Source organism: Zootoca vivipara, chromosome 6 (assembly GCF_965207765.1).
Source record: "Zootoca vivipara chromosome 6, rZooViv2.hap1.1, whole genome shotgun sequence".
Taxonomy (NCBI): Eukaryota; Metazoa; Chordata; class Lepidosauria; order Squamata; family Lacertidae; genus Zootoca; species Zootoca vivipara.
Window position 1 is genome coordinate 66,960,281 of NC_142589.1, and position 12,362 is coordinate 66,972,642.

General features: G+C 45.4%; 2 protein-coding genes across 8 annotated transcripts in view; both read left to right on the top strand.

The window, feature by feature from the left end:
- The window catches only part of SCMH1 (Scm polycomb group protein homolog 1), a 46,853-nt gene extending 40,120 nt beyond the window's left edge, over positions 1-6,733 (top strand). For all 7 annotated transcript variants that reach the window (XM_088672494.1, XM_035117263.3, XM_035117260.3 and 4 more), the window contains 3 exons: positions 1,260-1,463; positions 1,761-1,903; positions 4,701-6,733. In XM_088672494.1, coding sequence (XP_088528620.1) covers positions 1,260-1,463; positions 1,761-1,903; positions 4,701-4,826 — 473 coding nt within the window. In that variant the 3' untranslated portion in view covers positions 4,827-6,733. The remainder of the gene's footprint in view (positions 1-1,259; positions 1,464-1,760; positions 1,904-4,700) is intronic.
- On the top strand, positions 6,009-12,152 carry SLFNL1 (schlafen like 1). Its single transcript, XM_088672498.1, has 2 exons — positions 6,009-8,994; positions 9,962-12,152. The coding sequence occupies exons 1-2, from the start codon at positions 8,542-8,544 to the stop codon at positions 10,694-10,696; spliced, it is 1,188 nt and encodes a 395-aa protein (XP_088528624.1). The 5' UTR covers positions 6,009-8,541; the 3' UTR covers positions 10,697-12,152.
- The last annotated feature ends 210 nt before the right edge of the window (positions 12,153-12,362 follow it).

The following is a 12,362-nucleotide window of genomic DNA, read 5'->3' on the forward strand; positions in this document are numbered from 1 at the left end:
GCTCAAGCATTTCAACTTGCCAGATGGAACAATCCCACCTCACTATCCTCACCCCACCCCCATGTTGCTCTGGGGGTTCTCCCAAACACTACCCTGAACTCATTGCAGGGAGAGGAGGGGGAAAGCCCTGTTGCACAAACAGAGTTCCTTGCACAAGGCTGCCACTGACATAACTGGTACAGTGAATCCAGCCCAGATGCTGAGGGATCATTTGGACTGCACTTCATGTACACTGAGTTTAGTAGCAAACGGCTTGGAGTACAGAAAGATCACTTTTTTCTCTTAAGTTATCATTGTGGTACAGGTTTCCCTCTGTCACCTGTAGTATTGCCTCCCCCACCCATCTGCCCACAGGATTTAGTTTTAGAACTCTCCATATCAGGTTTTCAAGACTCTTAACAAACACATTCTTGCCAACCATTGTGAGGTGTAACCCATCTCTTGCCAGAAATCCTTCCTCAAGGAAGTGGAGACCATGGTCAAGAAGCTAAACCTTTCCTGGTGACACCACGTATGCAGCCAGAGGTTTACTTCTAGTATTGTCCTCTTCCTGAGCCATGACCTTCAACAGGAAGGAGTGATGAAAAAACCGCCTGTGCCCTATGGCCCTTCAGCTTCCTACCCAGAGTTTTATAGTCCCTTGCTGTACGTCAAAGGCTGTGTCTGGCAGTATCGCTTGTACCCACATGAATCAGAAGGAAAGAGTTGTATTCAGTGGGCTTTATCAAACTCGGCAACCTGTAACATTGTGAATCTTTGTGCCTGGAAGACAGCACACCTCCCAGGACATCCTGTTACCTCTGCACTCTGCTGCCTCTGTCTCCCTCAGTAGGGAGTCACCCACCACTACCATGTCTCTTCCACTTCTGGGGAATGGCAGGAATTGTTCCGAACACTGTGCCTTCCACAGCCCCTGGAAGATTGACTTGAAGGGGATGTGACCCTTGAGCTGGAAAGAGTTCTGTTCCCTACCCCTGCTATCTTTATTTATGATGGTGAAACTAAATGATGAACATGAAATGTAAGTAGCAATGAGCTTAGATTAGTGAATGAAACTGATATAGAAGGGGAGGCCACCCCAAAAGGACTGGAACTCAATTGTGAGCAAAGTGATTACCCCTCCTCCTTTCCTTTGTTCTTTTCCTGACTTTCTGTCTGGGCAGAAGCTGGATGTTTCTGCAGTTTGGATGTTTTGGGTACATTGCTGCATTGTAGCTGGTGGCTGCGCTTCTCTCATTAGTTGATTGTATGTCTTCCAGGTGAAACGTTTGTTTTGAGCGATGGCCTGCCAGGTCCCTTGGAGCCACGCCTAGACCCCATGGACTCCGCCTTGAATGCTGTCAGTGCATCCAGTCCCAGCAGGAATTCAAGAGACTACAGACTTCAAGGATACAGGCACCTTCACCAGCCCTCCAGTCTTTCTCAGTGCAGTACCTCTGCCTTGCATAGACTTAGTGCTGGGGGTAAGGGCAGTTAGAACATCTCCTCTCTCTAATGAAGTATCCCTAGCTCCATTCTTGTGTTTCCATGCAATGTATTATTTCCCATGCATGATGGAAGAGAAGGGGGCAACTAGTGACATCTACCATTGTTCATGGGAAAGTGACTCTGTGCAAACCAACACTGACAAAATGGGTGGCAGTCTTTTTTTGGGGGGGGGGGGAGACCATCTGGAATAATCATGAGCCCTGCAGTATCCAGTCATGGCAAGACACAAATGTGTTTGGGTTTTGTTGATTTGTTTCTGTTGTTCCCTCTAGGCTCTGACAGATACCTTGCTCCTCGAGACACCTCACGGTTGGGCAGCCGAGACCCATCTGGCTGGACAGTGGAAGATGTCATGCAGTTTGTGAGGGAAGCTGACCCACAACTGGGACCCCACGCAGACCTCTTCCGAAAGCATGTAAATATAACCAACACCATGGGTGATTTGTGGTCACTCACGGTCACTCTCTCCTCCTCCTGCAAGTATCATGGCGCAAGCACTCACAGCCACCATGAGGCAGTCTTTAACAAAGAAGCCTTACTTTTTACCAAACTTCTTTTGTTCCAAGTTTCTTTCTCCTTGGGGAGCTTCGGTCCTTGTCTAGTCAGAGGAAGCAAAGCTCCAGCAGGGTGGGTGTGCTTGATCGTCAGATGTAGAGCAAGGACCAAAGCACAAGAGATAATCTCTGCTGCATGTGTCTCACTGAGGGCACCACAGGCTGAACTTCATGTACCTGACTGGGCAGAATGCCAATTTTTGCACAGTTAAAATGTTGTGCATATACATATTGGAAACTGGTTTGCATCTTTTGTAGCTTTAGTTTTTGAAAGCAGTTAATTGGTAATGAAATAATGGTATTTGCATAACCCTCCACATTCCCGCTTCAAGGTCTGAAAAAATATGCACAAATTTTATTATATATTGAGCCATTTCAGTGAGGGAGTAGTGCAATAAGGGGAAATGTTTTACGTAGAATGGAGGCACTGGGGGGAAAGTGCGACTGTGAAGTAGGAACATTCCTGGTGGCACTGATTTGGCAACTGAGCCCAGGAATAGTGATCTATTTTATTGAACTGAGTGCAGCCCTCGCATTTCCATTCTCCTCTGTGCACCTTTTAGCAAGTGACTAATAGCTGGGATCTAATAAGGATCTGCCTGGTTCCCCTGGGGCCTCTTGGGATTTCACATATTTGGTTCAAGGAATAAACAAAACATCCCCAGCATAGATTGGAGGGGAGAGTTGAGGCAAGACTTGTTCCCACAGTACATAAAAGGCTCCCATGAAATCCCCCTCCCCCCTGGTGATAGCATCATCTTAGATTTCATGAAAGTATGTGCTGGTGAAGCAAACCTATACAGTTCAAGAAGGGGAGGGAGATGAGGTAAAATGCTGGTGGTGGGCATTGTCAGGGGAGAGAGAAAGAAAGCAGGCAAAGTTGACACTAGCTGATAGCCAGCATGAAACCTTGTCTGGGCTTTCAGATGTGGCTCCTGGACAATCTCGCCTTTCAACCCAACAATGCAATTCAAGCTTTAAAGTGTTTGGGCATGACTGAAAAAGATATCCAGTGACTTACAGAAGTTGTTGTCTTCCCTGTTTTTAGCAAAAGCAGAATTGTGCCAAACAGTTTCTATGTTTGCAGAATTTGGATTTATTTATGTATATGCAAAAAGGGCATAACTGCCTTTGGTGGAGAGCAATTGGGTTGTGGGAAGGAACAAAAAATTGCTACAGGTCAGATTTTCCCCAAATAGCCATACTGGCTTTAGTACAGGGAAGGCCACCCTTTTCATCTTTTGGAACAGGAATAGAATGAGCGTCCTTCCAGATGTTACTGACTTCAACTTCCATCAGTTTGCAAAATCAGGTACGATGGGAATTGTGAGTCCCATCGCTTGTTCCCCATGCTTGCTTTAAACAATTGTAGTGTTGGGAGCAGGGCTGGAGCTGGAACATAGAAACATAGGAAGCTACCTTATATTTATTCAAACCATTGGTCCATCTAGCCCAGTTTTGTCAACTCTGACTGGCAGCAGCTCTCCAGGGTCTTTGGCAAAGAACAGTGTTACCTATCACCTGCTAACTGAGCCTAACTAGAAAGACCATGGATTGAACCTGGGACATTCTGCATGCAAAACATGTCCTCTACCACTAAGCTATTGCCCCACTTTGTTGCTAGGCACAGACACACACAACGTAACCGGCTGCACATAAATGATACTCTTCAATGTATATTACACAGTATCAAAGGTTTCCCCCCATATGAAATCAACATGTAAAGAACGACAAAGCAAATAAAAGTCCCACTAAACCAGTTCATTCATAAAGTCCCAAATGTGAGCTGTTTCTTATCCACATTTTGCCTCTGTGTATTCAGAAAAAGGACCCTTTTGGACTCGTTGGGCCTTTTGAATACACGGAGGCAAAATGTGGATAAGAAACAGCTCACATTTGGGACTTTATGAATGAACTAGTTTAGTGGGACTTTTATTTGCTTTGTCGTTCTTTACATGTTGATTTCATATGGGGGGAAACCTTTGATACTGTGTAATATACATTGAAGAGTATCATTTATGTGCAGCCGGTTACGTTGTGTGTGTGAATGAATTTCACGTAACCTAGGTTTGATGTTGGTTTGCCACTTTGCTAGCCTGCAACAACACTGTGTATATCTAGATGTGCAGCCACATAGTCTCAATATCCTACTGCAGGAGTGGGGAATGTGTGGCCCTCCAGAAGTTGTTGGGACTCCATTCCCTCAGCCATGATGGCCACTGCTCAGGGATGATGGTAGTTGTAGTCTAGTAAGACCTGGCGGGCCACACATTACCCAGGCCTGCTTTAAAGGTTGTACAGCTGAAATTTTGGCATGTGCTGCTTGTTATGCCATAGTGCAGGCACCCCCAAACTTTGGCCCTCCAGATGTTTTGGACTACAATTCCCATCATCCCTGACCACTGGTCCTGTTAGCTAGGGAACATGGGAGTTGTAGGCCAAAACATCTGGAGGGCTACAGTTTGGGGATGCCTGCCATAGTGCCTTACAGCTTCTATACAAGTAACATTGAAAAGTCCACCCAACCATAGCATTATCTCAAACTAGTGCTAGCCCCACCCCTCTCTTTAAAGTTTTGCATCTGGTCATGTCGAGCCATTATCTTGCTGTGAGAGGCTTGGCCAGACAAATGTGGTTCTCTCCGTTATGTATTTCTAGGAGATTGACGGCAAGGCCTTGCTCTTGTTGCGCAGCGATATGATGATGAAGTACATGGGCTTGAAGCTTGGGCCAGCACTGAAACTCACCTACCACATTGACAAGTTAAAGCAGGGCAAGTTCTGAAAATGAATCCTCCTGGTGCAGTCTTGGCCAAAGTGGCGCTCTCAACTCCCCACACAGGCAGGTATGCGTACCTACATTCTTTGCCGCCACATCTCAGCACTATGAGGACACCTTCGCCAGCAGACAGGAGGTGTTGTCCTGGAGGAAGACCCTGGGCACCCCTAACAATCAAATGAGACTTGGCTTGTTGGTACAAAGGGATGAATGCTTCCTCTATTTTCTGCTGATGCCGTTTTGGGACCGCAGTCCAACTTATAAGGAAGAATATGTTTCTCCCTGTGTATGTATGTGTGTGGCACTCTGGCAGAGCCACACTCATGTCGGATATGGTTGTTTTGGCCCTTCTTCCTTTTCAGATGCCCTGCCTTCTTTTGCTGCCCTCCTCAAGAATCCCCTTCATGCCTTATGAAGAGTACGGTTTGGACTCGAAGGTTGGCAGTGCCAGGTGGTGTTCCCTTTTTCTGTGCCATACAGGACAGTTTGACTGCGAGAATCCAGCTCTGGCATACAACAAGCAGCTGCTGCTAACCAGATTGTTTACTCCCTTGGGTGGCAGGGGTGGGTGAGTAAGGCAGAGGACATGCCACCCTGCCATCTCTTCACTTGGTGCTGTTATAGCCTTTTCCTCCATGGAGGTCTCAAGCTAGCAGTTTTATTGGGTTGCTGGCATGCGGGCAGAAAGCTCGAATATTTATTTGGAACAAGGAAGAGAAGGTAATCGTGGTAGGGCACAGCAGTGGATTTGTGTTGATATCACCATGCAGCTCTCTAAGTGAGCTGGGGAGAATGGAGAGGGAGGAAAATGTAGGTTCCCTTATCCTAGTGTCGCAGGGCACACAGCTGAACAACTCAAGCTTCCCCCCCCCCAAAAAAAATCCTAAAATGTTTTTTCTACTTGCTATGGGAATAGCGACTGTTTTAACCTTTTTCCTGAGGAATCAAATGTTTCTTATTCCACAACGGTACCATTCAACTTACCCCTCCAGTCTGTCAGATCCATTCAGTTGTAGCTACCTGACCAAGTGTGTGGGATAGCAGATGGATGGGGAACAGGTATATTTAGACGGTTTGTCCTTCCCAAACTCAAATGGGGAACATGAATTGTTTTGTTTGTATGTATTCTGAAAAATGTTTTAATGTATTTATTTTTAATGGCACTTGGGCAGTGGCCTGCGTTGTCTCATAGTAGAGGTTTTTTTTTGCTGCTGGCCAATGAGAATGGGAAAAGAAGGTGGTAAGCTGGTGCCCCAAAGCTCTGCCCCTCTCCAGGTCCTAGTCTGAAACCGCCTTTGCTTTGAGAAAGCAAAGTAGTGTGTGTTTTCTTTCCTCCACTTTCTGGAGAGTAGCCTTAGCAACTTACCCTTTGGGATGAGGACAAATGGACCTTGAGATTCAGTTGTGCTTGGCTGTTTCCTGCCCTGCACTAATAAAGTGAGGAAGGGCAGCTTTAAGGTGCATCTTCTTGTAGGCACTTCTCTCTTCCTAATTTGCTACCCTTCCAGTGGATGGCTCTTTGTCTCTCCCAGGCTCTTGCAGAAGAGTGACTTCAGACTAGCCCAGAAGGAGAGATTAGAGACAACCTAAATTGATAATGCAAAAAATAAAATAAAATAAACCCAAGCAATGAAAATTCATAGGCAATAAGCCACTTCTGGGAAGGAGCCAGAGCTCACTGCAGTGCAATGGGGTATTAGTGTGACTCGGCCGATATTTTTGGTTGTCTGGTGTAGCTCTCTTTGGTGGGAGGGGGGTGGTTACCTCTGTCTGCCATCACTGCCTGGCTGCAGAATACTATGTCTGTGAGCACTGCCTGCTGCAGGTAGCGGGGGGCAAGGGGCTGCCAATATTCTTTTATGCACTTATTCTGTTGATTTTGTTTATAAATAAAAGAGTGGGGGGAAATAGGATAGGTGGAGCTGTGCTGTGATTCTGCGCTGATTGATTACATGAACAACTTAAGACACTACAAAAGAGTTTTTGTGAGATATGGGGGTAGGGATTCATCCACCCTAAATCAGTACTGGGTCTCTAGGCTTATCAAGAAAAACTGGGAGAATCATCATTCCATCCCCACACCCTTAACAAGAGAGTCTGAGATGGAGGCAGTAGAGACCACTACCGAGTTTTCCACTTACAGCCCTGTTTTTCTCACTCCCTACAAGAGAATCTTCCATTTACACGTTAAGTGCATTTAAATGTGATCTAGCACAACCGAAATGCATACACAGGTAAGGGTTAGGGTAACTCGTTCCTTTTGTATGTATGGTAGGCAGTTCTCCAGCCATGCAAAACTCGAAAGGAGTTTTCTGCACATGCATTGTTCAATTTTCAATCCAGGTAAAACAAAAAGCATTTATATCACTATTCAGTGACACATTCCAGCTGGGCAAAAGCACTCAAGGAGGCCATGGAACATGAAAAGATGAGTGCCAAGGACCAGTGGGAACAGACTGACTGGAGTGCTGCATTTAACCCCTAAGACTTGGGTTCCCTACCACTGACACACACACATCCTCAGTTGCTGCAGTCCGGGTATTTGCTCACTGCGATTCTAATGCTTTCCTGTTGCTGGTATCTTGGATCCTTGCTGTGGTATTTAAGCTTCAAATTGGAAGCAGTTTTGTCCATCTTCCTTTAGGTGAGCAAGTACTGCTTGTCCATAGGAAGCATAGGCCTCCTTCATTGTGGGATCCAACTGAATACAGGTTAGAACTGTATGTGGCAAGGGCATCTATGACCTCACAATTTAAGCTCTATGAAAGAGACTCGGAGGGGACAGGCCAAAGAAGGGCCTACCTGGAAGCAGCAGGGCTTCTGAACAACAACAAAAACCAGCATGAGCACCGCCTCCTTCCATGGTAACTTGATTTTTGAGGATGCTGCAGAGGGTAGGGAAATAGAAGTTATCCTTGAGCAAAAAATTAACTCTGGCAGAGGTTTATAAATGGAGAGAATGTTCTGCCTCTCATACATTGCTAGAACTTAGTATCCAATCAGGCTAATTTGCAATCAGTAGGGATAATTCTCAACATCATTTATATAAGGCACTACTGAAAGATATAGTAATGGCTTTTTCAAAAGGATTAGCCATTGATTGACACAGACCTTGTCTCCATGAATATTAGCCACTGTAGATAAATAAAACCTCTAGGTACAGAAGCAGCATGCAGCCAGGGACCACATGCTGAAGATTAATAATGGCACCTGCTCTTGTGAGCTTCTAAGTGCATCTTCTGGCCACTTTTGGAATTGGAGTGCTGGGATATATGAACCTTGGGTTGAACCCAGCAAGGCAATTATGTTCTTAAGTCTCATCGACCTACTCTATATAAAAGAGAGGGTCAAGGAAAAGCAGCCGCCTACTGGCAGATTGCAATCCTTGCCTCCAGATGACATAATGACTGCTAGAAAAAAATTCAAGTTTCTTGGGGTTCCCCCCCCCCCGTATTTCTATTTCTATAGGCTTTGAAACCATGCCAAGGCCTTTTCCGCCACAGTTCCTGTAGCTCCCTGTTTGTTCATCAACCATAGAAACGAGCCAGAAACTACTGACCATACTTCAATCATGTGCTAAGTAATAAGAGCAAGTTCAGCATAGAATTAGGAAGGCAGTCTGGCCTCCTGTACACCAGCCAGCTACACCCCAATGAGGAATAAGAGCAACTACCACCAATCCTGCTTCTAGAATTTTTCAGACCATTTTTGAGGTCTGCAAATGGAAGCAACAACCATTCCAGAGATCATAGTAGAATGTGCATTACCAATTGGCAATGTTGACCAGGCCACAGAGCAGTCTTTGACAGAGGCAAAAGCTGAGGAGGTGGTAGAGGAAGATGAAGATTCTGGGCAGGCACATCCCTATGTTCTCTACATTGGCAACTTGAACCCCAAGTATTCCCGTGAAGTTCTCTGCAGCATGCTCAAGGACATCTTGGGCATGGCTAGTGTCACCCTCCAGAGACACAACATTGAAGTGGTAAAGAAACGCAGGCAAGCCTATGCCTTTGTCCAGGTGGCCACAGACTCCAGCTTAGAGCATGTCATAAAGCAGCTGCTACTTGCCTCTGAGGCAGAGTCAGAGCTTACCAAGGAGCTTGTGAAGAAAGGGAAGAATCTCGTCGTGGGACATGGCAAGACGTTTGCATTTCATGCCAAAGGTAGCAGAGAGGTAAGGCTCCAGGAATGGGAACACTGAAAGAAAATATAATAATAACAATAACAATTTATTTATACCCTGCCCATCCAGCTGGGTTTCCTACAAAAGAGAATATTCATAAGACCAGGCACCCCAAACTTTGGCCCCCCCAGATGTTTTGGACTACAATTCCCATCTTCCCCGACCACTGGTCCTGTTGGCTAGGGATCATGGGAGTTGTAGGCCAAAACATCTGGAGGGCCGCAGTTTGGGGATGCCTGCATTAGACCTTCAGAGTACTGTATATTACATTTCTTGATACTAATCCGAGCAGTGAAACGGAAAAAATTAAATCACCTACAATCCCGCCATTTTTTTGATAGTTTCTATAGTCAAACATCTAAGGCAAACACCCCAGATTTCACTTTAAAACTTACAATGACTAATAATCACCCAGGTCAACTTGTTTCGTTACTAGATACACACATTTCCTCTAGCTCAGCCCCTGCCAGTCAGACCCTATTGCCTCCTTTTGCATGGCTCAGATGACAAGTTGTCTAACTCCCAGCACCAGTGAGAGACAGGAAGGGAAAGAGCTGTTAAAGGGGTTTGTATCCCCACGACAGGGTGAGCTCCTGTTGCTCAGTCCCAGCTCCTGCCAACCTAGCAGTTTGAAAGCACGTCAAAGTGCAAGTAGATAAATAGGTACTGCTACAGCAGGAAGGTGAATGGCGTTTCTGTGCGCTGCTCTGGTTCACCAGAAGCAGCTCTGTCATGCTGGCCACATGACCTGGAAGCCAATAATGCGAGGTGAGCGCCACAACCCCAGAGTTGGTCACGACTGGACCTAATGGTCAGGGGTCCCTTTACGTTATAGCCATTATTTAAATGGCTTCCCAGTTTAAATGACGTTACTCCCCCCACCCCTGAAGAATAATATTTGCTGTAGCCCATCTCCATGGCATTTGCCCTTACCCGTTTCTCCTTGTCATGTCTGCAGAGTGACTCTGTTGGCAGCAGCTCAGAAACTTTTCTGGGAGGGCAAGTGTGTGAGAGAAGCAGGAAGTTGATTCTAAACGAAAACCATCTCAACCGCATCAGAAAGTTTCCTCAATACTCCTGTATGGCAGAAAGTTCGGAGGCCTTTCTGAGCGGCACCCGCTCAGACAGTGCCATTGTCCAGAGAGAGATTGTAGGGAGAGAGTGCCTATTCTATGGAGCTTCCATGGGCAGCGAAACCCGGAACGTGGAATTCAAACGTGGAAGTGGGGAATATCTGGCGGGTACCCTAAAACATCATGTGCGGAAGTATATGTGCGCATTTCTCAACAGTGAAGGTGGCAGCCTTTTTGTGGGGGTTGAGGATAGCGGCATGGTACGTGGAGTCAGGTGTGACCACAAAGATGAAGACAGGATCCGGCTGCTCATAGATTCTATTTTGAAAGGCTTCAAACCACAAGTTTTCCCATCGGAATACACACTGAGCTTCATCCCAGTTATTAAAGCCGAAGACACTGGCATCTTCCTGAAAGTTATTCGACTAAGTGTTCATCCTCCAAAGCAGAACAAGCCGCTTCTTTATGAAACAGACCAAGGGGAAGTATACATGCGGCGAGAAGGTAGTATTCAGGGCCCCCTTACTGGAAGTGCCATTCAAGAGTGGTGCCGGCAGGTAATTTTCAGAGTTTTTGCACAGCCTAGCAGGACTGAAATCTTCTGGTCTATCTCCAAGTGATGTGCAAGGCTTCCCCAATTGTTTTAACAAGTTACCATTGTTAAATTGGGGAAGGGCCATAGCTCAGTGATAATCATTTGCCTTGCATGCATGCTCAACTCCTGACATATCCCCTGCCTGCAACCCTGAGGAGCAGCTACCAGCCAGTGTAGAGAATACTGAGGGGTGAACTATTGGTCTGTGCTAAAGTTCAACAGAAATGCTTTCTCCCCCACCCCTTTCTCAATTAGGCTGCTGAAATGAAAGGCAGAGAGGAAATCCCTAAGTGGATTTTTGTGTCACTTTGGGTCTGGATTTTGATACATGGCAGCAGAGTGGGGGAGTTCTTATTTTGATTGTCAAAATTATTTGCAACCTGACTCAATAGGCATAGGGAAAGTTTAGCCACGACAGGCACCTTCACTGCTTTCTCCAGAAAATGTTGCACTGGAGCTGGGGGAGAGTAAGACCTGTGAACTGCCCATAGCCCTGTGGGTATAGGGTGGTATATAAATTTAATAATAAATAATAATGACCTTTAAAACATTTAAGACCAAATTACTTTCCATTGGTTATCAGTAAGGAAGTGGACCACCTTGTAAAAATAGATGCCTCGAAATATGGATTCTATTAGGGAAGAAATTATAAAACCTTTTGATTAGTTTTCCACATAGTTCTAGCCCAAAAGAGCACTATTGACTAATTCCCCTGGTGGACTGACAATTGTGGCGGCCATAGCAGGCAGCTGCAATAAATCACATTATCTGCTGTCTTTGGCCTTTTATTGCTATTCTTTGCTTGATGCACACCATAGCTATCACTTGCTGCTGCATTTGAACCAAGCCAAACAGTCTGGCCTGAAATACATACATTGGTACCTCGGTTTAAGTACACAATTAAGGAACTCTGTACTTAACCTGAAGCGAACTTTCCCTTGAAAGTAATGGAAAGTGGATTAATCCATTCCAGACAGGTCCGCGGAGTACTCAACCTGAAGTGTACTTATCCCAAAGTATGAGTGTAATTGGTTCTGGAAGTCCGTACTTAATCTGAAGCGTACTTAACCTGAAGCGAACTTTCCCGTTGAAAGTAATGGAAAGTGGATTAATCCATTCCAGACGGGTCCACCAAGTACTTAAACTGAAAGTATTCAAACCGAAGCGTACTTAAACCGAGGTATGACTGTACTGCCAATTCCCTCAAATTATTCACCCTTCTAGCAAAACTCACTGCCAGAGATCAATTTTGGACAAAAGGGTAATTTGGCAGCAGCTGCAAATATCTGAAAGGAAATAACTCCTGCTTTTTATAAATCTCTAGAAATGGACAGATGAGATCAAGAAGTTGGAGGTGAAAATAGAGAGCTTGCTGAAGGAGAAGGAAGCCTTCCAGCAACAAAATACCAGCAATGCTACCTGCTGTTTTTTCATGTGACAGCTAAACACCACCAAAGGAAATGTAGCCCAATAAAGAGCTTGACTCTAACAGGTTTCTTGTATTTGTAGGTGATTTGCAGGAAGAATTCTGGAGCCATGACTGGGTCATTCCTAAATTGGATACCTTCTTCAAGGCTACTGGAGAGCATTGTTCTCCTTTTGGCATCTAGACAGCACATTAACATTTTAACTTTGAATGGCACCACTGGATTTTGCTTCCTATGGAAAAATGTCATACATGGTGGTAAAGC

What these genes read in the sequence shown, in the direction of transcription:
- SLFNL1 (XM_088672498.1), top strand. Translation starts at nt 8,542, where the DNA reads ATGGAAGCAACAACCATTCCAGAGATCATAGTAGAATGTGCATTACCA. An exon ending in ATGCCAAAGGTAGCAGAGAG is followed by an intron (nt 8,995 to 9,961) that starts GTAAGGCTCCAG and finishes TCATGTCTGCAG; the next exon opens with AGTGACTCTGTTGGCAGCAG.